We start from the raw sequence: 22,451 nt of genomic DNA on the forward strand, positions 1-22,451 counted from the left end.
ATCCCTTATAAGTCCCAGTCTGTCCAGCACAGACTCTTGCACTGAGAGAACTACACAATACTGAATTGGGAGGTTGAGTGGGCACCTTCAGGAAGACATTTCATATAACAGTGAGCCCTCTTCTCCCCCCCGCCCCTCCACCCCTTGACAGAGGCGTGACCCATTCACTTTGTAGCTCTGGTTATATACAGCCACCTTCACAGCACACTAGATGCACGTTAGGCAGGCCGCAATTTAAATGAGAGTCAAACTCTCCAGGAGATTCTAATCCATCTCTCCAGGCTACCAGCAACCCTCAAGATGAGTTTGTACAAGAGAAGAGAGAATGGTGAATACGGTGAAAGCCAATCAAGTTCCCAGACCCAACATACTATTGGAAGGGGAATAAAAGTCACTTGAGATTTTGCTGTGAAGTTTGCAAGTTTCTGCAGGAGACATATGCTGTAATTTGGGAATTCAGCAGCAGGTTCATGGTTTTTCCCACTCACCTTGATAGCTTGTCCAAAGAATCCTTTCCCCAGTACTTCACCATGTGTCAGATCACAAGGGCGGAAGATCTGTTGGGAATAGCTGGAGGAGGAGCGCAGAGATTCAGAGCGACTGATGTCACGGCTCAGAATGAAAGGTTCCTTTGGGGAGCTGGGTCCAGGAGACTTGGAAATACTGTTACTTCGCCTGGAAAGTGAAAGTGACTGGAAGATTAGGCCAGTTGCAAGGGAGGCCTATTACCCTAAATCAGGGCATGCTAGAAACCATCAAGTTCACTAGCGTACCACAATTCTGCAAACATGGAAGGTGCTGCAGCATGTACCCTAAGCTGCAGAGTCACTTACAATTTTAAATTCTTGAGTGAACCAACAGCAATGTCAATGCTGGCCAGTCTTTCACAGCAGCATATCTCTATGCATAAGGATTTTGACTCCCACCTTACAAGGAACAACTCCTGATAGTTCCAAGTGAGGGATTCAGGTGTCAAGTGACTGAGTGAGCTGCAATTTTTGTATGATGAAGGAAGTTGGTGGAGGGACAGAGGACCCCAGTATGGGAAGGGCAGGTTTTCTAAAGTTGAAGACCCAAGCCTCATTTAGCAAGGGACAGTCACTGAGCCTTTGAACCATCTGAACATGGCAGAAATCTTTGACTTTTCAATTTTGTATTTCAAGTGGTTAACAGAGTTTTATAGCCCATAATTAAGCCTTTATTTAACAGTCTAGCCTTTATTAGACATGCCAGCCTGAGCAGGAGTCAATAGAGAATGACTGTGAAGGGATCTACAGCATCATCTCCTGGGCATTGGTTCATATCAGGCTTGGCTTGGTTATAACTCAGTCATTTGCAATTGTGAGATTGGGCATTGTATAGCAGAGGCTCCAAGGAGGGCTGTCACGTGCACAGCTGGATGGAAGGTCACAGGGCAGTGGTGGCATACCCATGGTCTAATAAAAATGGGAGTCTCTCTGAAGATTTGCAACTGCTGTTTTAAAAGCACTAGCTGCAGTGCAGTTTTCCTAGGGTTTGATACCTGAGGGAGCGCCTTTGCAGTGTTCCTTCCAGATTCTCCTTAATGTCCAGTGGGGAAATAGAGCATGAGGTGGTGGTGGTTTTTATGTGGGTGGGGAGCCTGGAGTCCAGACGCAATCTGTCTAGTCGCTGAGAGACAGGGTCATGTTCTATGAGCAGCTGAAGCGTCTGGCTTGTCCTGCGAATCAGGTCCTCCACCTAAACCAAATCCAAGGACAGAGTAAAAGCCTTTGAAGGGGACTGTTCTTTAAAACATGAAGCCACCCGGATGCCCCTCAATAAACAGCTAGAATCTACAATGCCTCAAGCAGGTCACTGTGGCTGCAGTTTAGTTACACACATTACAATTGTCTACCGGACCAGTCACAATCTAGCAACATGTGGCTCTTCATTCTAGCTAGCTCCTCTTCTGCTCTGATCAGCTACAGGAGACCCAGCTCACTATTTTTCTGGAACGTGGCCAAATCAGGTACAAGTGTATGGACATTCTACCATGCCCAATGCTGATCAATACACTTTTATAAGGGAAATTTAAAGCTACCCAGGTATTTAAACCCAGATCAAATTATTCTGCTCTAGAAGAGAAGGCTGTAGATATTAGCTAACATTAACAGCAGACAAAAACTGTTTGTCTAGCTACCGTAAGAGTAGCCTAATATTGTGCAGTAAGCATTCAAGCCTTACCTTGTAAGTGATTAGTTGTGTAAAGCATCTAATATAGTAAATCCGGACAGAAATCCTCCACTTGCTACACTATATACAGCTTCTGGATAGTCTCAACTGACCATGGCTGGCAGCTGTCCTCTCAAAACAGGTCTGCCTGATGATACAGGTACACTGCCTTCAACTCAGTTATTTGGTCCAAATCCTTCTCTTTGAGACAGCCTACGCTCCAGGCTTCCTCAACCACCTGTTAATTGTTGATGTACACCTCCCCTATTCTAAACTGCTTCCTAATTGCCTTCTCCCAGCTGCCACCTTCCCCTCCCCAATGGAACTTAAATGCTGACTCCAAACTAAGGGACAGCAAAAGCTTGTTCTCACATTCACAGCCAGAGAATTGTTCTGTAGTAGAAATAAATGACAGCATTACAGCCCCACACAGTAGGCAATGCTATGGAGGGAAGACTGTAAAAAGTCACAAGGTAGAAGAAGAAGAAGAAGAAAAAAAATCAGTATAGAGGATAGACTTCAGGATTACTCAAGATAAAACTATACCTACTTCCTCCACTTGTAATGTGCGAATAGGGACTCCATTGATTTCCAGGATCCGGTCTCCAGAATGGATGGCATTTCGGACATCCGGGCTAATGTGTCTTCTGTTGACTCTAAATCAAAGAAAAGAATCATGCTGGAGAATCCACCTAAACACAGATTAACAGAAGATCACTGGATCTCTATTTTCCAGCAAGCATTCTTCCCTCTTAGGATCCAAAAATAAGTTAAATGATCTCAGTTTGCTGATGTGAGAACACTAAACTGTGATGGGCAAGCATTCTCTGAGGTGCCCAGCCCACAGCAAGCTTGGAGAATAAAAGACCTTCTCATACACCCACAGGAAAGGAAAGCAATCAGTAGTCAAGCCACAGGGAAAGATCAATTTATTTGTTACTGCGATAGTCCCATAAGTGCTTTCCGGACAGTGGAGCATCCCTGTCTAGAATCACAATTTAAGTTAGCCATAAAAATGAAGGAGGAAAAAAGACTGCCCAGCCAAGAAAAACTCATGTTTTCATTTGCATCTCATTCCTACCACATGTAATCACTGAATGAGAAATTCCATTTCAGCAACTGGAGAGATTCACCATAGAAATAAAAGTTAGTCAGAAGCTCCCACTTTCCTTTGCTCAGACACCGCTACACAATTACTCAATTGTTAACAGTTAATGAAGCTACTATGGCCTCTTCATACTCACTCTTTCACTTGGACACTGGTGGCATAGCTGGAGCAACCACCTTCAACAGCCACAGAGAACCCTCTCTTGCCATCAGTGGCTGCAGGCATAGAGATGAGGGTCAGCGTGTATGGTAGCTGTTCACGCAGAGATTTTGTGGAGAGTCTTTCTATCATTGGCGTCAGCACAATCTGGTTATGACATTTTCCACTACAGAAAGAACAGTGGAAAGTCACTGGCCATTTTCCATCCCTTCCTGCCAACCAACTGGATCCCGTTTCCCCAAAGGTGGGGAAAATGCTATTATTCTTATCAGCAATCAAAGCTCCAAGCAGTGGTCCCCTATCCCTAGAAATTAGCTTTATCATTCCCCTCTGGCATTTACAGATCCATAAATTCCATGGCCAGAAGTGACCATTGTGATCATCTAATCTGATCTCCTGTATAACTAAGACAATAGCACTTCCCCCAAAATAATTCCTCGAATATGTAAGTTTTTTAAAGTCTTATCTTGATTTAAAAGTGGTCAATAATGAAGAATCCACCACAAACCTTGGTAAATTGTTCCAATGGTTAATTACTCTCACTATTAACAATTTACACCTTATTTCCGGTCTGAATTGGTCTAACTTCAGCTTCCAGCCATTGGATCACATTATACCTTTCTCTGCTAGAATGAGGAATCCATTATTCAATGTGTGTTCCCCATGTAGATACTTATAGGCTAATCAAGCCACTCCTTAACCTTCTCTCTATTAAGCTAAATAGATTTAGGTCCTTGAGTCCATAACTCAAGGCATGTTTTCTAATCCTTTAATCGTTCTCATGGCTGTTCTCTGAACCCTCTGATTTTTCAGCATCCTTTAGTGTTCAACATCCTTGACAGAATGAGGAAAATGATTTGCATGTACAGCAAGTAATTGAGTGCACAGTGTCACAGGATAATTTTAGCAGGACAGCAATGAAGTGCCATGTGCCCCATCTTACCAGTAGAGAGTGGAGTGTTGTACCAGCGCATACGTGTCCCCATCTTCAATGATTACCTTGCAACTCATACAAGCAAAGCATTCTGGATGGTACTTGTATTCTCCAGCCACCTACACAGCCAGGAAGAGGAAGTTCTGATCAAGGAAGGGACACTTAAAAGGGGGCTCGGGGAAACAATACTGCACCTACTATATAACAGTAAGTCTGCATAGACTCCAAGACTAAGCAGCGTTCATTCTTAAATACTGGACAGAGCAATGCAAATCCACCCTGCCTTTTCTAAACCCCCTCCTCAGTGCCTTGATTACAATACACTGCTCTGAAACAAGTGCACCAACATGAGACACTGCATGTGTCCCACGTACCCTCCCCCTCTATTTTTGCAGCCTTGCTAAATTTTACTAGCCTGGAACAAAGTAGTATTTCTGAGTGAATATTAGACTTCTCATTAGTTATGATACAGGCAAGAGTAGATGTTAAGCCAGAGATGATTCTGCAAGACTGGTATCAATGCACAAGAATCAGGTACTTCATCTCTACTTTCTAGTAGCTGGTTGCGTCTAAATTGGCTTGTAAGTGCTATTGCAAACCATGGAATATGAACATGAGACCTTTCCCTATTGAGTATATTTTGGCAAAAATTCCATTAATAGTGGGGATGTACCTGCACTATTTTCACTACCAGTGCTGCACCCAGAATAGTGTTTGTTAGCTGGTGCACATTATACTGCTTTTATTCAGCTTACCTAAATATTGGATAATTTTCATTCTTGGTAAGGATTGATTTAATAGGGTTAGGATTTACATTTTGGTGGGGATATTTGTGGCAGGGCAATATTTTGTTACACTCAAGCATGCAAGAGGTGCTCAAACATTTAGAAATGCCTGAGGGACTGTGGCTCTGCAGCCAGCCACTAGAGGGCTAGACATGGTCCTGTTTATCATGTAACCTTAGAAAGGCTTCAGTCTAAGACTGTATCTACACTGCAGCAGCTACAACAGTGCATCTTCACCAATGCAGCTGAGTCACTGTAGCACTTCTGGTGAAGACACTAAGTTGATAGGAGAGATTTCTCCCATCAGCTTATTAACTCCTGCCTTCATGAGAGGTGGTAGCTTTGACGGCAGGAGAAGCTCTGCCCCCAACATAGTGCTAGTGTGGACATGGCTTAGGTCAGCACAATTTAGGTCACTCAGGGGGGTGGATTATTCACACGCAAGCTATGTAAGTTATACTCAAGTAATTTGTAGTGTACACATAGCCTAAAACCGCAAATTGACAATTGTAACCTTTCCTAAGGCAAAAAAGATTGCAACCCATCACTGAACACGAAACTAAATCCACTAGAAGAACTTGAGTATCAGGCTACAACAAAGTCTCAGTTCCCTGAACATCACTTTCATTGGTGCACAGCATGGAGGCAGAATGGGAAGCGTTTTGCCTCATTTTGTTCATTTCTATGCATCTCAGCTCCTTGCCTCCTTCCCCGAAATGCTTCTGTTCCTCACACCCCTCTTTCACAAGTTGGCCTTTTTAAGGCCATCTACATCCCAAAAGGTAAATAGATTGTGCACACTTTCAACAAGTGATTATCAACAGTTGAGTTCTAAAACTAAAACACCCAGTCTGCTGCAGTTACCAGGCAGCTGGAGCCTGACACTCCTGTCAGTCATGATGTGGCTGGGCAAAAAGGGGCATAGTAGAGTCCTTACCATCACAGGTCCAGTCATCAGCAAAGAGCAGCCATGGCAAGATTCCCCAAATTTCCCCCAGTAGTCTTTGTGACAATAGAGCTTCCCATTCTTTTCATAGTACCAGTTAGTGAGTGGGTCCTGACATTCAGAGCACCTAAGAGAACACAAAGGGATATTACTAGCAATAATTCATCATGGACTACTCCCTGTAGGAATTAGTTTTCCTCCAGCCACCATCTTTATTTTTTTTTAAATCACCCCAAGCAGAGGGAACCCTCTACTGAGCAGGAATTCTGCTCCTAACTCTTTGAGTAATACATTATCCTTTGAAGAATGAGCTTCACAAGACATTTACCCTTTTAAGATCAGTGTTTATTCACATACGGTGGTGGATGCTGCAGGTAGTCTCTCCTTCCTCATGCTGATGGCTGACCCCAAGGAAAGATTTGGTACTTCTAGATCATCTTCCAGCCAAGGGTTTCAATGCACTTCAGACATTAATTTAGCCTTAAAACCCTTGTGAAGCAAGCACGCAAGCAAACAAGCATTATTAGCCCCATTTTACCAATGAAGAAATAGGCAGAAATATTGAACAACTTGCCCAAAAGGAAAATTGGCAGCAAAATCAGAAATGGAATCCAAATCTGCAGGCTCTTTGTGTTGCTTCTTAAGCAAAATTACTGATATGTTCTTAGTAGATGCATTAGAATAGGAAGATTTTTTTTTAAAAAAAATGCTCCCTCCTACTTTCCTCCATTTGCATCATGTGGCTTTCATCCAGCTATGAGGCACAGGACTCCACTCCCAAGATGATGGTGTTGCTGAAAAATGCATGCTGAACACTCCCTGTTGCCCAGGGCAGTGCACATTCAGCCCTCAACCTGAGAAGCAAGACTAGCTATTCACAGGATTGAGCAGAGCACCAGCCAGATTAATGAGTAAGAGAATACTTTGAATCATTTACAGTAGCAATGGCTTTGCTAACATGACATTTTCCTTAAGAGCCATGGGGCAGGCATTGGATGGACACAGCATTAGTAACAGGATAAAATCTCATCCAGGCTGGTAGTGACCCAAACTACCATCTACTTGCAATTTTAGACCAATTGACAACAGATGTGTCTATTACACTATTGGCATTGGCTTCTCTGCTGCCAAGGGGATCAGTCAATCTACACATGAAACACTACAGGGGCACAACTGCAATACTTCAGTGTACCCATTCACTACAGAAACAGAAAGGGTTCTACCATCACCACAGTTAATTTACCTCTCTGGAGATGATAGTTAGGTTGACAGAATAACTGTTCATCTAGTGCTGTTTCCACCGGGGGTTAAGTCATGTTAACTACGTCGCACAGAGGTATGGATTTTACACACCCCTGGTCAACCTAACTTTTCAGTGTAGGCCAGCCCTGAGACTATGGAGACATATACTCTTTCACCTCCGAAAGATGATCCTCCCAGGTCCTTGGGATGGAAGCTACTACAGTCACCTTGTGGATAGACTCTCAGCCATTAGTGTCACCTTGTCATCCTTCACACAAGAACTACCTTAAGAGACTTCCTGGAAACTTAAGTTAATTTGTGCTAAGCTCCAGCTATTAGAGGTAAGATCGGAACCTGCATACACCAAGGGGAGAACCAGATTTTGCTTCAACATGGAAATCCGCTTTCATTCCATTTCACATGGATGCAGAAGGAAAAGGTGAAGTTGCTTACAGAGATCCAGTGGTTTGAGGGAAGTGACTTCATTGTAAAAGATATTTGGTGCTATTTCCTCCCCTACGGATAGATAAACTCCTCCTTCCAAGCTAAATTAATATTTCATGAATGCTGCGAAAGCAGAAATTCTCCCAGTTTGGGGAGCTGCAAATCCTTTTCCCTAATGAGGGGAAAGAACTTTGATATGTGCAATAGGCCCTGCCAATTTCATTAGCAGGAGGAGAGACTATCCCTTAAGATACACAGTGCATTCGTTGTTATTACAGCCTCCAGAGTTGGGGCACTAAGTTACACCCTCATAATGGTATGTGTACACACCACCTGCAGGGCATCAGAAGTGTCCTTCCTTCAACTGCTAGCCTTTGGCTTTCATTTGCTGTAAGCATCCCTGGTTGAATGATCAAGGGGGTGGGTGGGAGAAGAGCAAGTGATGACTAACAGCAGAGATACATATCAGCAACACACAGCAGGAACATCTGGTTTAACACCAGCAAATAAAATCCTTCAGAATTATCCCACCTTCATGTGCATGTCTGTACCAGTGTGTAAACCTAGAGCTCAATTACAGCTTTAGACAAGTAAAGCTCCATGATCAGACCTGCATTTGAGAGGAAGACAATAATAGAGGACAGAAGACACCTACACACCACTTTCAAAGTTACATTTAAGTGTCAAAAATATGAAGCAAGATCACAGTTTAGAGATCCTTTTCCTTCATGTAATTCCCCAGTTTCAATAAGAGCTACATGACCGAGCTCCAGGCTGTGCTTTGCTGCTCCCCCTAGTATTACTAAAGTCATGTCTAACCTGTGTTAGGTCGATTTACAGCCACCGCATTAAATACTGTGGTGGCTGATGTCCACACTACCCTCCCTGGCTCAGTGGTATGCGTCCTCACCAGGAGAACTTCCACTGACCTGAGAGGGGCTGTGTGGAGAGCTGAGACACCCGCTGGCGGCTCCCCACCAGCAGTGGGGTCCAGCCGCCTAGGGCTTCAGGTGAGCAGGGGGCAGCTGGGCTCTACTTACCCAGCTTTCTTGTCAGTTTCACAGCTCCACACAAATGACAGCCAGCTGATGTAAGGAACACTGTTTACAGCAGGGGTGGGGAACATCCGGCCCGCGGGCCCATTTGGTCCGGCCCTGGCGCGCGCGCCGGGGGGGGGAGAACCCTGCCGCCGTTTGCCCCTTTTTGGCGGCGGACACTCAGCCGTCTTCCCCGTACCACCATCAGGCCCTTCGCAGAAAAAAGGTTCCCCACCCCTGGTCTACAGGGGCACTGTGTTGCCCTAACTACACCAACATAAGCCCTATGCTTCTCCTTGAGATGGTTTTATTATGTCAGCACAGCAGGGGTTATATCAGTGGGAGAAGCATTTCAGTGTGTACACCTCCAGCTGGATAGATCTACACTTAAAATTTAGGTTGATATTGCTGTATCAGTCAGGGGTGTGAAAAATCCATACCCATGAGCCACCTATGTGTGCTAACCTAACCCTGGGTGTAGATGCAGCTAGGTAGATGGAAGAATGCACCTTTCAACCTAGCTACCATTGCTTGGGGAGGTGACATTCCCACACTGATGTTAAAACCCCTTCTGTCACTGTAGTTGCATCTATGCTACAGGGTTATGCTCATATATCTATGGTGCCATAATTTTATGACACAGTAGTCAACATTACAGGGACATGGCCTGAAGGAGGGGACATACAAGGTGCTCCCCTGCCTTTCCCATACTGCTTTAGCAATTGATCCCAACCCTACAATGACACCAATTTGATTAGCAGTTTCTACTGGGAAATAGAAACTGTGGATATCGCTGTTGCAACACATCCATAGTAAATGGAAGGTAAGAGGGGGTGGAGTCTGTAAACAGTCAGCTCTGTGCTATGTGATTAAACAAATCTGGGCAGGATACATTTGCAGCCAAAGGCTCAGCACTCCACCTAGACCAATAAGGCAACGGTAACGAAGTGTGGCAGGTTCCAGAAACACTAGACTTTGTTCAATGGTGCTAACTGGCTGCCTCATGAGTCGCTGTTGGTAAGAACCTCATTGAGTACCATGCCACAAGGGAGCCCATCTGCCACCTTTACGCCATAACAAGGAAGATGCTTTAGATTTCTCTAAATCTGAACACTAGTATACAGAAGAGAGGTAGTCACCATAACCAGCCCTTCAACTGTAATCATGTCCTTGCCCAGGCTATCGAGGTACCATGTGATCCTCAAGTCCCCAGTTGGAAAGATTAAGGGGGAGTTTTATTCATGCAAGGTAGTGGGACAATCTTTCCTCCATCTCACTTGATGTGCATTAGCTTCTAGCTCTGTTAGTTTGTGGCCAGGTTCATTTTTCTAGGCCACCACATCCAAGAGCAAGGTGGATTTCATTCCTCCATTCAAGATATGGACAACGGGAAGGTCTAATCCCAGAAGATTTGCTATTCTCCACTCTGTTGAGAGAGTACCCAAAACATGACAGATTCCTCAGGGACTGGGAACTACCACCTTTGACACCTGATCATGTCCCCCTTGCTGTCTGGCTGCTGCTATCACAACCCCACCAAATTCAGGCAGATTCTCTTCTCACACCAGCAGGTAGGACACTTGAGCCCACGTAAGGTAAGTAAAGCTCTACAAACAGTTCTCAATAACAGTCCATTCTTCTGGAGCTGCAGAGCACTTCTTCAAACATGGGGTCATATTTGCACCATTCTTGATTTCTGAACATATTTAACTGTGAGAATGATACTTATCTACCTCTGCAGTGGCAAAGCCAGAGATGAGGACTGCAGCAATTCTCTAGGCCTAACAAGGAAAGGTTATCATTGCATAAGTAAAAGCCATTCCCTCCCAAACATCAGCTGACCAAATATGTTCTTGAAAAGCACAGCCACTCTCCACTAAGTTTGAAAATATAACACTACTGGGGTTTAGATGAACAAGGCTAGCCGGGGGGCAACACAACAGGATGCCAAGGGATTAAGTGAAGTCAGTTTGGACACTGAACTCTCACAGGTTAGGAACATTGTGAAAGCAGCATGATTCAAACCCCAAGGGAAGAGACTACCCTCAAGGTGTTCCAGTAACTGAAGGAGCAATGTTGGTGGGTATTCAAGGGAGCTTTAACCATCTCTACTCAGAGGGAGGATGCCCTAACGTGGGCCTTATTGAGGGGGAAGAGCTGGGGTTTATAAGCATCCCCAACCTCCTATATATTTTTTTCTTAAGAAATTCAAGAGGCTTTGCTGCTGTCTTTGCCATCACTTAGAACCATGACATGTGAACAGTGGCTTTAAACTGGTAGCTCTGAACAACTCATTTAATGATGCCACAGCTCTGCATTTAAAGGCACTGGAGCTGCTTCCATGGCAATAACAATCAAGAACACTAGACTACAACTAAACTGGTAGGCAGCAGTAGCCAGAAAGAAGAGTGTGTCACTATGTTCAACTCCCTCCCTTCCCATCCACTATACCATATCTCACAAGTAAATTGCCACTGATTGCTGATACCAGCCCCGTGCAACAGTTCCTATCATTTAGGCATACCTCTCAACATTTAAAGTAGCCAATGCGGGATTGGTCCTGTCTCTAGGGCATGGAAGCTGTACAGCAAGCCTGCCCATCAGGGAAGCCAGGCCAGGCCAAACTAGAGCAGCCCTGTGACCCTATGAGCAGAGTCAAGCCCAACCAACCCCATAGGACAGGTTTCACTTCAACTGCAATGGGGGTTTTGTGGGTGAAAGTGGAAAACTCCAGAGGTCTGCTTTGGGTTTCCATGGTACTTGGAAAACAGGTCACACCTCGGTGTGGATCTGTGTTTAGCCCCAGTGCTGGTTAGTTCTATAAATGACCAGGCACAGAAATGTCAGAAACCATCCCCTCTAGTCAGCTTGGTTTTTGGTCATATTGAATGGATCAGACTACAAACAAGAAACCAACCTGACCACCAATAAGGGGGAAGATTCTGCTCACAGGACAGTCTCCTTTACACATAAAGGAAAGCCAGTATCTTAATGAAGAGAAACCCAGCCCTAGTATTGAAATGGCTGCACCCTCTCAGTAAATGTCACTAAAGGAACCTGGATTATCAGGCGAGATAGGTTAACATCAGATCAGCCTACAGGTCCAAAGGTGGGGAAAAATCAGCATGCAGAGAAAAGGACACTTCCAGAACATAGTGGTTCCCTAAACCCGAACCTAACCACCTCCTCAACCAGGACTTAGCTGAAGCGCACACATTTGCTAATGCCCCAGAAATTATAAGGGCAAAGAGACAACGGAAAGCATATCTAGGATACTACACAGACAGAAGTCAGCACATGGAAGCTCTGTTCCACATGCACCTCTCCTATGGCACTTCCTTTAGGCACCAGCAAGTGGAGCATGTATTCGTGGTCAAGCAATAATGCCCCGTACATGCCTTATACGTACATGCCTTATACTCGTATGACTCTACATACTGTTAGCAGGCTACGGCTCTGATTGCACTCCCCCCCCAGAGGTAGGAAAAGAAAGTTGGGTAAACCAGTTTGGAAATTGGGTAGATCACTGCCTGTGAAGTTGGGTAGACCAGTTTGGACCAGACGAACTTTTGTTCCAGATGTAGGAACTTCAGTCTTGAGGGATTTTAAAACTGTTTTAGCACAGTTTTCCCAGGCCTCACCAGCCAGCACAACTGTGTTTGCAGGAACAGTTTCAAACTTAGCTTACTAACATGGAGAAACTAGTGCAATCAAAGCCTTGCTCTGCAGCCACCTTCTTTCTCAAGCCTCGGTCATTTAAATGGACTGAAGTTGGACATTGAAATAAACAAAGGGGGTTAATGTAAGCAAAACATCTGGGACATGACCACATTCTAAGATACCGTAATCAGGCATTTACTGTTAACTACTAATTGTCTGCAAAGTTCTTGATTTCATTCATTAGATATAGTCACAACCCATTGCCTATGGATTATGCCACCTTCTCAAACATATAGCAGTGAGGAGCATGTGGTGCTCACCCACCTCATATTCTGTGTCCTTCCCATGGACACATACTGCTTCCTTTCTCTACATCAGGAGCTTTCCATAAAATCCTATTCTTTCTGGCTGCTGCTTGGAAGGCAGTGAAAAAGCTGATGTCTATGGTTTGAATCTGAAAGGGAGCCTGCCAATACACACTTGGGGTGTGCACGTAAACACAGCTTTACTGAACAGCTATGCACACATGCCACACCCTCTTATCAATAAGAACATGGATGCAGATTAGTTTTCAAGAACTCTGCCCAGTCCCCCCACTTCAAAAGTCATAGCGCTCCGAGCTTCAAGCCTGCTTCTCCCCACACACAAGCACCTGAATTGAATTCCTAGAACCTCAACACAAGCAGCCCAGGACGACATTACAGGATGCCAAATGGAGGCAAGGCCCAGAGGGAAATCACTGTCTAGGAGCAAAACTTACCGGAAAGGATCCTTGGGAGTGAAATAAGCAGAGGCAGACAAGTAACTTCCCATCTTCAAGCACTGGATAAACCTGCTCGGCCGCAAACCTGTCCGACTGCCTCTGAACAGCTCCACTTGGCCAGCATGGCAGCTGGTAGGTCTCACTTCACCTTGTTTTGATTCAGGTTCCTCACCTCTCTCTCTGAAAGTGCCTAAGGAGTGCCAGGTCTCTCAGCCACTCATTTATTTCCAGATCCTTCCTGGCTCCCATGTCTGTAACAATCACCTCTACTCAGCAGCAGTTGCACCCGTGAAAGGGATAGCGCAGCTACTAATCTTGCTAAACTTCGGACATTCTTGTGCAGGAGTTGGTAGAATTTGCAAGAACACACTGCTGTCAAGTTAGTTTTTGCTTCCCTGGTTCCACCCCTGAGGGAGGGAGGAGAGGAGGGGCCATCCTACACAAAAGGAACATAGGTGGTTAGAAGCACCCAGGAAATAAACCATTTTCACAAGGGGTGGAGCCAGGACCCAAACTCCAGAGAGGCTGTGACAGACAGACACTCTGAAAGGTAGAAACTTCTGCTACAATAAAGCTAAGTGCATGAACACAAAGTTTCTCTCACTATAGTAAGGGTACTAATTCTGAAGTCACATGAGGCAGAGTCTAATGTAGAGAGCTAAGCCTCTGCTCATTTCAGATAAATGCTTATTGTAGTTTCCTAGATCACAATAGACTGTGATACAATACCTCCAACATGCTTGTTGATCCTCTGCCCAGTGTACTTCACTCTGAGGAAGAATAATCTGCCCCCCAAGACACAGCCTTGGCTGCCTCAAAGGAAAAGGAAAAAACCAGGCCTGGCAGTTTAACCCAGCCCAGGGCTCCCGAATAGCAGTAGGGATGTAACACTAAACCAGGTCAAAGATTAGTTAATCTGAGAGAAAACAAGTCACTCAATCCTTGACTTAAGGCTGCAGCAGCTGCACAAAGAACTGCTTCAGCCTGCTCTGTCTTGTCTGTGCCACTGAACAGTTGGCAGTGTCCTACCCAGAGCAGTGGTCTACCCAACACTAAAAAAACCCCAAAAACAAACTAAAGTGCTACAGGACTCTAGTTGAAGACAAACAAATTTAATTTCTGCAGGCATAAGCTTTCGTGGGCTGTAACCCACTTCGTCAGCTGTAAGGTATAGAAATCACACGGGAAGTATATATACACATCTCCAAGGGTAAGGAACAACAATGGGGAAGGTAGATATAAGCGAAGTCCATTCAGTTAGAGTAGTTGAGGCCTATTCACAACCATTGATTAGGAGGTGAGAATGTGTGAGCAGTGACAATTACTTCTGTGCCAGCAATGCCCCTCTGCCATGTACATTGGCCAAACTGGACTGTCACTACGCAAAAGAATAAATGGACACAAATCAGACAAAAAATAACATCCATAAACCAGTCAGAGAGCACTTCAATCTCCCAGGACACTCTGTAACAGACTTAAAAGTTGCCATACTTCTACAAAAAAAACTTCTCTTTGAAGTCTGTTTTTGAAACTGAAGAGCTAGAAATCATCTGCAAACTTGACACAATCAAACTGGGTCTAAATAGGTACTTGGAATGGTTCTCTCATTACAAGTAGTAGTTGTCACTGCTCACACATTCTCACCTCCTAATCAATGGTTGTGAATAGGCCTCAACTATTCTAACTGAATGGACTTTGCTTATATCTTCCTTCCCCAATGTTGTTCCTTACCCTAGGATATGTATACATGTGCCTCCTATGTGATTTCTATTCCTTACATCTGACCAAATGGGTTACAGCCCACGAAAGCTTATGCCTGCAGAAATTAAATGTGTTAGTCTTTAAAGTGCTACAGGACTCTCGTTGTTTTTGCTGTATACAGACTAACACGGCTACCCCTCTGGAACTTTTCTACCCAACACTGGTGTTTGTACAGTGATCTGTTGAATGGCTAGCATGTTACACATGCTGCTGCTGCTGCTATTAGCACTCCCTTATGCATAGAATATCCATAGCATGCTGCTGCTGCTATTAGCCCTCCCATACTTGTCAGTAAAACCTGCCATTTCTTACAAGAGTCTCAAAACCCTGCCATACACCAGAGATGAAAGGTGCCCACCTCACACAGCTGGTACTCTCTCAAGGGAGGCTTGGTGCTGGTACAGCAAGGAGGCACTGGCTGCAGGTTTGACAGCTGTGGCTGGCTTTTCAACTCAGCTGGAGAGCAAGGCAATCATTCCTCATTTTTGTAATGAGGAGATGCAACTACACTTATGGGAAAAAGAAGCCTGAAACTGTCAGTTTCTCCTAGTCTGTCTTAAAAATCAAACTGAGTAAGTGCAGAGAGAAGCAGAGCTGTAAAGCCTGATACAGCCATCATTTCTGATGCAGGTCTAATTCCTTCTGACATTTCACATAGCTACACTAGAAACAGCAATGCTGTGAGTCTGTGTCTAGGAATGTGCTCCTTTCTCCCACATTCTGTGTATATTTTGTGCTGAAAGTGGGCCAGTGCTCACATCCCAGCGCCTCCTTACTATCAGCACTGCACCATAGAATAGGCATCACCATGGAAAAAACTAGAGAGCCCCTACCTCCCACTACATATCATCTCCTGACAAAAGCAGTCTCCCTAATGCCGCTATCATGGGCTGAACTTCCTCCATGGCAGATTCCACATGACCCCATAAATCTCAGCTCTTCAGACTAGACCTTTGAAGATTTGTTCCGGAGATGCGATAAGCAGCCAGCTAGTCTGTGGAAAAAAGCTAGCAGATCAAGCCCAACTTCAAAGTAATAAAAGCAGCAGAAGCTACCCTCGATGCACAGAATTTTGTGAACACTAGAAGCTACTTCCCTTCTCAATTGTTTTTATCACCCAATTATGAACATTACAGCCCTGATAAAAGGGTTTCTCTCAAAGAGGTGCTAACCTGTTTATTACATATCTCAAGTTTTAGATCTCAACTCCCACCAGAACAACCAGACTTCAAATCTGATAAATAAATCTTGAAAAACATCTTCCCCAGGTAACTTTGCGGATAGCACTCGTCTCTGCTTAACAAACAAGATACACTAAAGGGGACAACACAAGAGTCAAGAAATTCCAAAGTTAACACTCCCACAGCTAGATTAGCTTAGCCACCACGCACTGAAGTTTAGAAGCTTTTGTGGCAGGCGCCAACATTCCCAGCTCGTGCATTTAAATGCACAATTGAAGTCTTTAAAAAAATACAAGACTATTTAAGATCCTAAATAATTCACAGGGGTGGCCTTAGAAACTGTGTTTGCAAACTGCAAATCCTATATTTTTAACCTGCCAAAACCGGATGTCATTAATTCTGTGTTTCTCCTGCAAGATTTGGGGACAATTATATATGATATTATATATGCTGCAGCCTTATACATACATATGTGTATGTGGCAAACTTACCATATCAGGTGGCTGCTTTCTTTACAATAGTTTAGATATTTGACATTAATTGTTGCTAGAGAAACAAAGAAGATTGAACTCTGGTCTTGGCAGGTAAAAGGAAGATTTTCATTTACAAATTAATTTCATTTTAAAATTGCTTTCTAGACTCCCCCACTGGTTCACTTTTGATTTAGGAACTTAAGCAGATTTTTATATTTCAGGGATGGGTTTTTTGTTTAGTTGGTGTTTTTCCATTTTTAACACTGCAAAATAACTGCCTTGGTGCATTTAAACAAGCTGAATTCAGATAATCCCAGGGCTTTGAATGGCAAGGCAAGGGTTACATACTGCACACTCTAAAATGTCCAAGAGTTTTTAGTGTGGCAATCTAGATGCCAGGGATGGTAGCGAACAAGGCATGGACTAAGACGCCTCAGCACTTCCACTAGCCAATAAGATACACAGAGCACTGTCCAGGCAAAGAGGGGCACTTCAATGCATTCATGAGACTGGTAGAAACTGGGGAAGGAGGAGCTCTGAGCAGACTTGGAGGAATGGGGAGGCTGTAGTGTGCTTTTTTGTCTTGGCCTAGAGCATCTTGAGCCAATGCCTCCTTGTAGTTCCAAGGCACTTAAACACAAGATGTGGGTAGCAGGGGTCATATGATATAAAGGAAGGTCTGCTCCCAGTAATCAGCTATTGAAACAACATTTATTTCAATACATATCTGAGTGGAACTCCTGCAAGCAGCCATGCCTCTCAACTGTGCAAAAAGGGGGAGTGAAGTACTGCATATTTACTATGTCATTATCTATTGCTTCCAACTTTAAACCATACAATTTTCAAGCCAGGACAGTGACAGCTCCTCATAAAGGCATTCAGGTAAGCAAGATGCGCTAAGCATCAACATCTGAAATAAAAATTAACACATGGATCGCCCTCACCACCACCACACACTTGCCTAACTCAAAAAGGCTTAAAAGCTTCCTGAATTTATCTGTATGCAAAGGAGTAAGTAAGAGAAATCCTGTAAATTGTCTATTAGATATGTTTTTGGGAACAGCAACATCTCATGTGTAAACAGTGCACATCTCTAGTAACAAGATATGCATTAACTTCACTGTCCTCGTGCTTTGGTTGCTTCCCAACCCATAGCTTGTCTATTTAAATTAAGTTCAAGCAACCATTTGTCTCATTTGTTGTAAACTACCCTGCACACTTTGGGCACAGTGAGTAATTATATTGATAATAATGCCCTGATAAATAGTGCCCTAGAGGACAACATGAAGTAGACAATTGAAAATAAAAGCTCAGAGGGGAATGTCCAACTCTACCTTATACAGAGTAGCCATTGAGACCCTGCAGAAGCTATACCCTCCCTGAGGAATTCTAACTATTCAGAAGACAGACCTCCACCTGCATAGTGCTTCATTGTTTTTTTAACCCCAATGAAAATTCAGGGCAACCTGTGGGCAAACAAGCATTTAGGAACTGTTCCTCTCTAAATCCCATAGCCAGAATGAGATTCAACAGCTAAACACCCCATTCACTGCAGAGACATCTCTAAAGAGACACTCCCATGAAGCTGTAGGATGAATGGATAAAACACTGACCACCTTTCACCCCTGGAAGTCTACCAGGTGCTTACTGTAACTGCCAGAATATGCAAGGGGGGAAGGGAGAGGAGAAACAGAAGGAAGATACAGATACAAAATGCATCATTTTTCAACTGCCTTTGATTACAAGGAACATAAATCTTAGCCCCATATTAATTTGCAGTGCACACGAACTTGGCAATATTCACAAGTGAACAGTGAAAAGAAGGCCAAAGAAAGTGTTAGACATCTGTCCCACATTTTAAATTGCACTGTTATATGCTTTAGTTTGGATCTTTAGTTCTCAAACTGTAGAATATTATGACTTCAGATGGTTTCAAGGCTAACCCTGTCCATATAGAACTTGAAAAATCTATTTGACCGGTTGTTTTGGGGGGAGGGGGGGGTTTGGGGGAGGGTGAGTGACCGAAGGGGGGGGGAGGAGAGGGGGGTTAGGGATGACAAGCAGATTTTATTGGAAAGTGTGGAGTCATAAGTCAATTTCTGTTAAACTTAAACACCCACTTAAAGTTTCTACCTCCAAGTGTGATCAAATGCAGTGTTATCTTTCTGTTTCTGCAGAAAGATAACTCCAGAACCTCTTCTATTGCTCAGAGGTTTCCCAAGTGCATAGTGAAATAAGACTAATCAGTTCACTTTTGCCATTAGAATCCTATCAAGAATCTTGAAACTTTACACTGCTGCATGGGATAGCTATGAAGTACAACAGAGGCAGGCCCCAGACAACCACTCAAAAAGTGAGATTGCAATAAAACACAACCCCTCAGCACGATCATGTGTGTGTGTTGCTGTCGCCACTAGTAGACAGCATTAAGATATATTGACAAAAGTGACAAAACCATGTTATGGGTTCCTCCCTCATCCTGAACCTTCCCGGAAGAGGACAGTCAGAGAAATCATAGCACACTGCATCCTTTACCACCACTATTCTTTAGCTCCTTCAAATCATGAAACTCATTTCAGATGGCCAGCTTATCCTCCCTCCCCCTATTTCTCATCACCCAGCAGTCCCATTCAAACATATGCAATACCCCTATGACAACTGTTATTTTTTATACAGAAAAGCAACATTAGTGACTGTAGCAAAGCGCTGTGGCTTTCCTCGGAGCCTGGGCCTGAGGAAGGATTGCGACGCCCCTACTGAGCAGAACCATGACCTACAGGCCAACCACCCCAGAAGCAGAGGGGTGAAGCCAGGGCAGGAAAGGGAAGTAAAAAGGCCGGCCCAGCAGCTCAGTCAGGGGCAAGCTGCTGCCGGAGGCATACGTGTCTTCCCAGAGGCTGAGATCTGGGCCTGACCCAGGCCCTGCGGGTGTTCGGAGAAACCGCCCCACCAACCGGAGCTGCCGGACTCTAGCGACTGGAGAGGGCCGCCCGAAACTGCTGAGTGGGAGAAATCCCCCGAGGCCAGTCCTGACCTGGAGAAGCTGCCCAATGTCAGGGACCCACTGGAGCGGCCTGAGCCTGGTGTACCAGAGGACCCCCTGGGACCTGGAGGAGCTGCCCTCCGCTGACAACCCTGAGGAGTTTCCAGACCCGCCGCCAGTCAATGGTGAGGGACTCGGGGGACTCCCACTCGCCGTCTACCCCAGCAACCCAGAGGGAGACAACTGGCTACAGGTACCCGGGGACGGGGTGGGAGGAAGTAGCCCAGGGACAGCCGACTCTAGAGTGGCTGAGTCTGGGGTTGGACCAGTCAGCGTGTTGCGGCTGGATCCCTGCTGACTCAGTGGCAAACCACTTTGCCACTGATAAGGCCCAGGGCTGGAACGCAAAGGAATTGGGTGGGCCTGCATCCCACTCCCCCCTTCCCTAACCACCCCGGGAGTGCTTGGCTTCCTCTGAGCATTACCAGAAGATACCGAGCTTTACCGGCCCTGCCTGCCTGCAAGGCCGGGGGCTCTAGACTACTTCACCAGCCCTGCCCGGCTCGAGGGCCGGGGGACATAGACTGCTTCTCTGCCCCATCCACTTGAGGGCCAGGGGCAACAGACTGCTTACCAGCCCACTCTGTTTGAGGGCCAGGCGCTATAGATCGCTTGCGCTTGCCTGCCCCGCTTGAGTGCCAGGGGCTAGACTACTTTGCCTACCCCGCCCTGCCCAAGGGCCCGGGGGCAATGGACTGCTTGCCTGCCCTGACTGTTGTAAGGCGGGGGTTGTGGACTCCTTACCAGCCCTGCCCTACTTGAGGGCCAGGGGGCTACAGACTGCAAGGGAAGCCCACCCCACCGGGGGCCGGGGCTAAAGACTCATAAGCCATGAGCTTATTCCCCTAGACAAAGGCGCTGGGGCCTTCCTCAGAGCCTGAACCTGAGAAAAGGTTGCAACACCCCAGCTGGACCATGCCACCAGCCTACAGTGACTTTTTAGCTTCAGTGTGATTTTTCAGCCAAGAACAAGGAAGAGAAACTGGGATCAAGTAACTGGCACAGGCCATCAGTAACTTGAATTCAATGATTTTATCAGAGGGTAAGCCATCTACCTAATGGCCATCCATAGAATAAAGTCACACTACGAGGTGAAAAGAATTTACATGCCTATGTTGTTGGGTTAGGAAGTTCCTATTATGCCCAGCCACAGTTAAATGGATTTTCCTTCCAGTAATCCTGCTGGTAATAAATGATTAACATCAACAAGAAGGGGTCACCACCCTATCTCGGTACTCAAACACTCCTGAAATCTAAAGGAAAACTTAAGAAATGAAACCTGGGCAAGATCCCATATGGCCATTGCCACTGGGACTGAATATCAGTGCTGGCTGGAGACATCTGGAAGTGGAAGCAGGTGAAAATAGCCTCATGCACAAAGGCATATTTAGAGTTAATTGATAGCAGGTGTGTGTATGAGAGAGACGGAGACCTCTCAAAGAATATCAGCTGAATACTTCAGTAGGTTCAAGCCAAAGCACCAGCTAGTCAATGGACACAATTTAAGATGTCCAAGGTACATGCCAAATAGGAATTTACACTTTCCTCTTCAGCCATACCTAAAGAAAATACAGAATCCACAGACACAGCTTGCACAGGCAAAGCCTCTGTACACGTTATTCAAAGAAGGAGGGCAGAAAGAGCTTAAATCCTCAGAGAGATGCACATGCGTCAGCCACTACCAGCTTGAAGTGTGATCAGAAGGCTAGCCTGACTGAGGATAAAGCTAACACACCTGGAGAGGCGCCAATCTACATTATGGAAATTATGTGCCTGGCCAAAAAGTCAGCTAATCCACAGGAAGCCTGTAAACAACTCTCCACAAAAACTGCTGGAACTCTCAGCTACCAGAGAATTCCTACCAGCAGAGGCCTTTTAAAGTTTGGCATTGGGATATTAAGCACAAGATTACAGACATGCTGGGCTGCAGAGTGAAAGGAGAAAGGGCGAGTCAGTCAATTAAACCTGGAATTTGTTTTAGTGCACAGCCCCACCCTGGAAAAAGAAAAAAGGGAAAGACAGTTTCCTTTACTGTAGTTTCTCACAGTGCAGCACAGCAGCTTAATCAAGTATGGTAGCCAGTCAAGGGCACAGAGCAGTAAGGGAAGCACAACATCATTCAGAGTAGATGATTTAATCTGTGATCTGATGCATATCACAAGACAGAAGAGTTTGGCATCTTTTGCTGGCATAGCATGACTAGACTCTTTACTAGGTAACACAAGCTAGTGAGCAGCACTAAGGCTTGGTCTACGCTGCCGGTGGACTTTGGCAGCAGTCAACGGGAGATACGCAAGCTATGTAGAGTAGCTTGCATATCTCCCATCGACTTCCTAACTTCTACTAACCACGGCATCCCCACTGCACTGGGCCAACAGGAAATGCCCTCCGGTCCAGGCAGCATTACTCTTTTTGCAGGGGTGGATTAATGGCATCGACTTCCGAATTGATTGAGCAGGTCTCCACTGCTGCTCAAATCGATCCCGCAAAATTGATCCTCCACTGCCGACAATGCTGCCAGCAGCATAGACATGCCCTAAATCCTGCCCTTACTCACACTTGTGCAGCTCCACTGAAGGCCATGCAGATTGCATAGCTGTCACTAGGGGCAGTATTTGACTGTCTCCAACAGCCCACAACAGTCCATGTGGTTTCAAGTCCATCTGCTACACCACTTGAGAGCTGCCCTATCTTGCATAGTAGTTTAAAAGATCACATAGAA

The 22,451-nt window shown here is 45.1% G+C and overlaps 1 protein-coding gene across 2 annotated transcripts in view; it reads right to left on the minus strand.

The window, feature by feature from the left end:
- The window catches only part of LIMK2 (LIM domain kinase 2), a 42,403-nt gene that overhangs the window by 13,301 nt on the left and 6,651 nt on the right, over window positions 1-22,451 (minus strand). Inside the window, exons 1-7 of one of the 2 annotated variants that reach the window (XM_067550061.1) lie at window positions 13,269-13,559; window positions 6,117-6,252; window positions 4,404-4,513; window positions 3,438-3,626; window positions 2,744-2,849; window positions 1,523-1,719; window positions 489-675 (exon numbers count right to left, since the gene is read on the minus strand). In XM_067550061.1, the coding sequence (XP_067406162.1) occupies window positions 489-675; window positions 1,523-1,719; window positions 2,744-2,849; window positions 3,438-3,626; window positions 4,404-4,513; window positions 6,117-6,252; window positions 13,269-13,321 (978 nt within the window). In that variant the 5' untranslated portion in view covers window positions 13,322-13,559. Of the gene's footprint in view, window positions 1-488; window positions 676-1,522; window positions 1,720-2,743; window positions 2,850-3,437; window positions 3,627-4,403; window positions 4,514-6,116; window positions 6,253-13,268; window positions 13,560-22,451 lie in introns of those variants that run through there. The other variant, XM_067550060.1, reaches the window with a different exon arrangement.

The sequence above is a fragment of the Emydura macquarii genome, unplaced genomic scaffold (genome assembly GCF_026122565.2).
Source record: "Emydura macquarii macquarii isolate MOO-44397 ecotype Brisbane River unplaced genomic scaffold, CSIRO-AGI_Emac_v2 contig_1254, whole genome shotgun sequence".
Classification (NCBI taxonomy): Eukaryota; Metazoa; Chordata; order Testudines; family Chelidae; genus Emydura; species Emydura macquarii.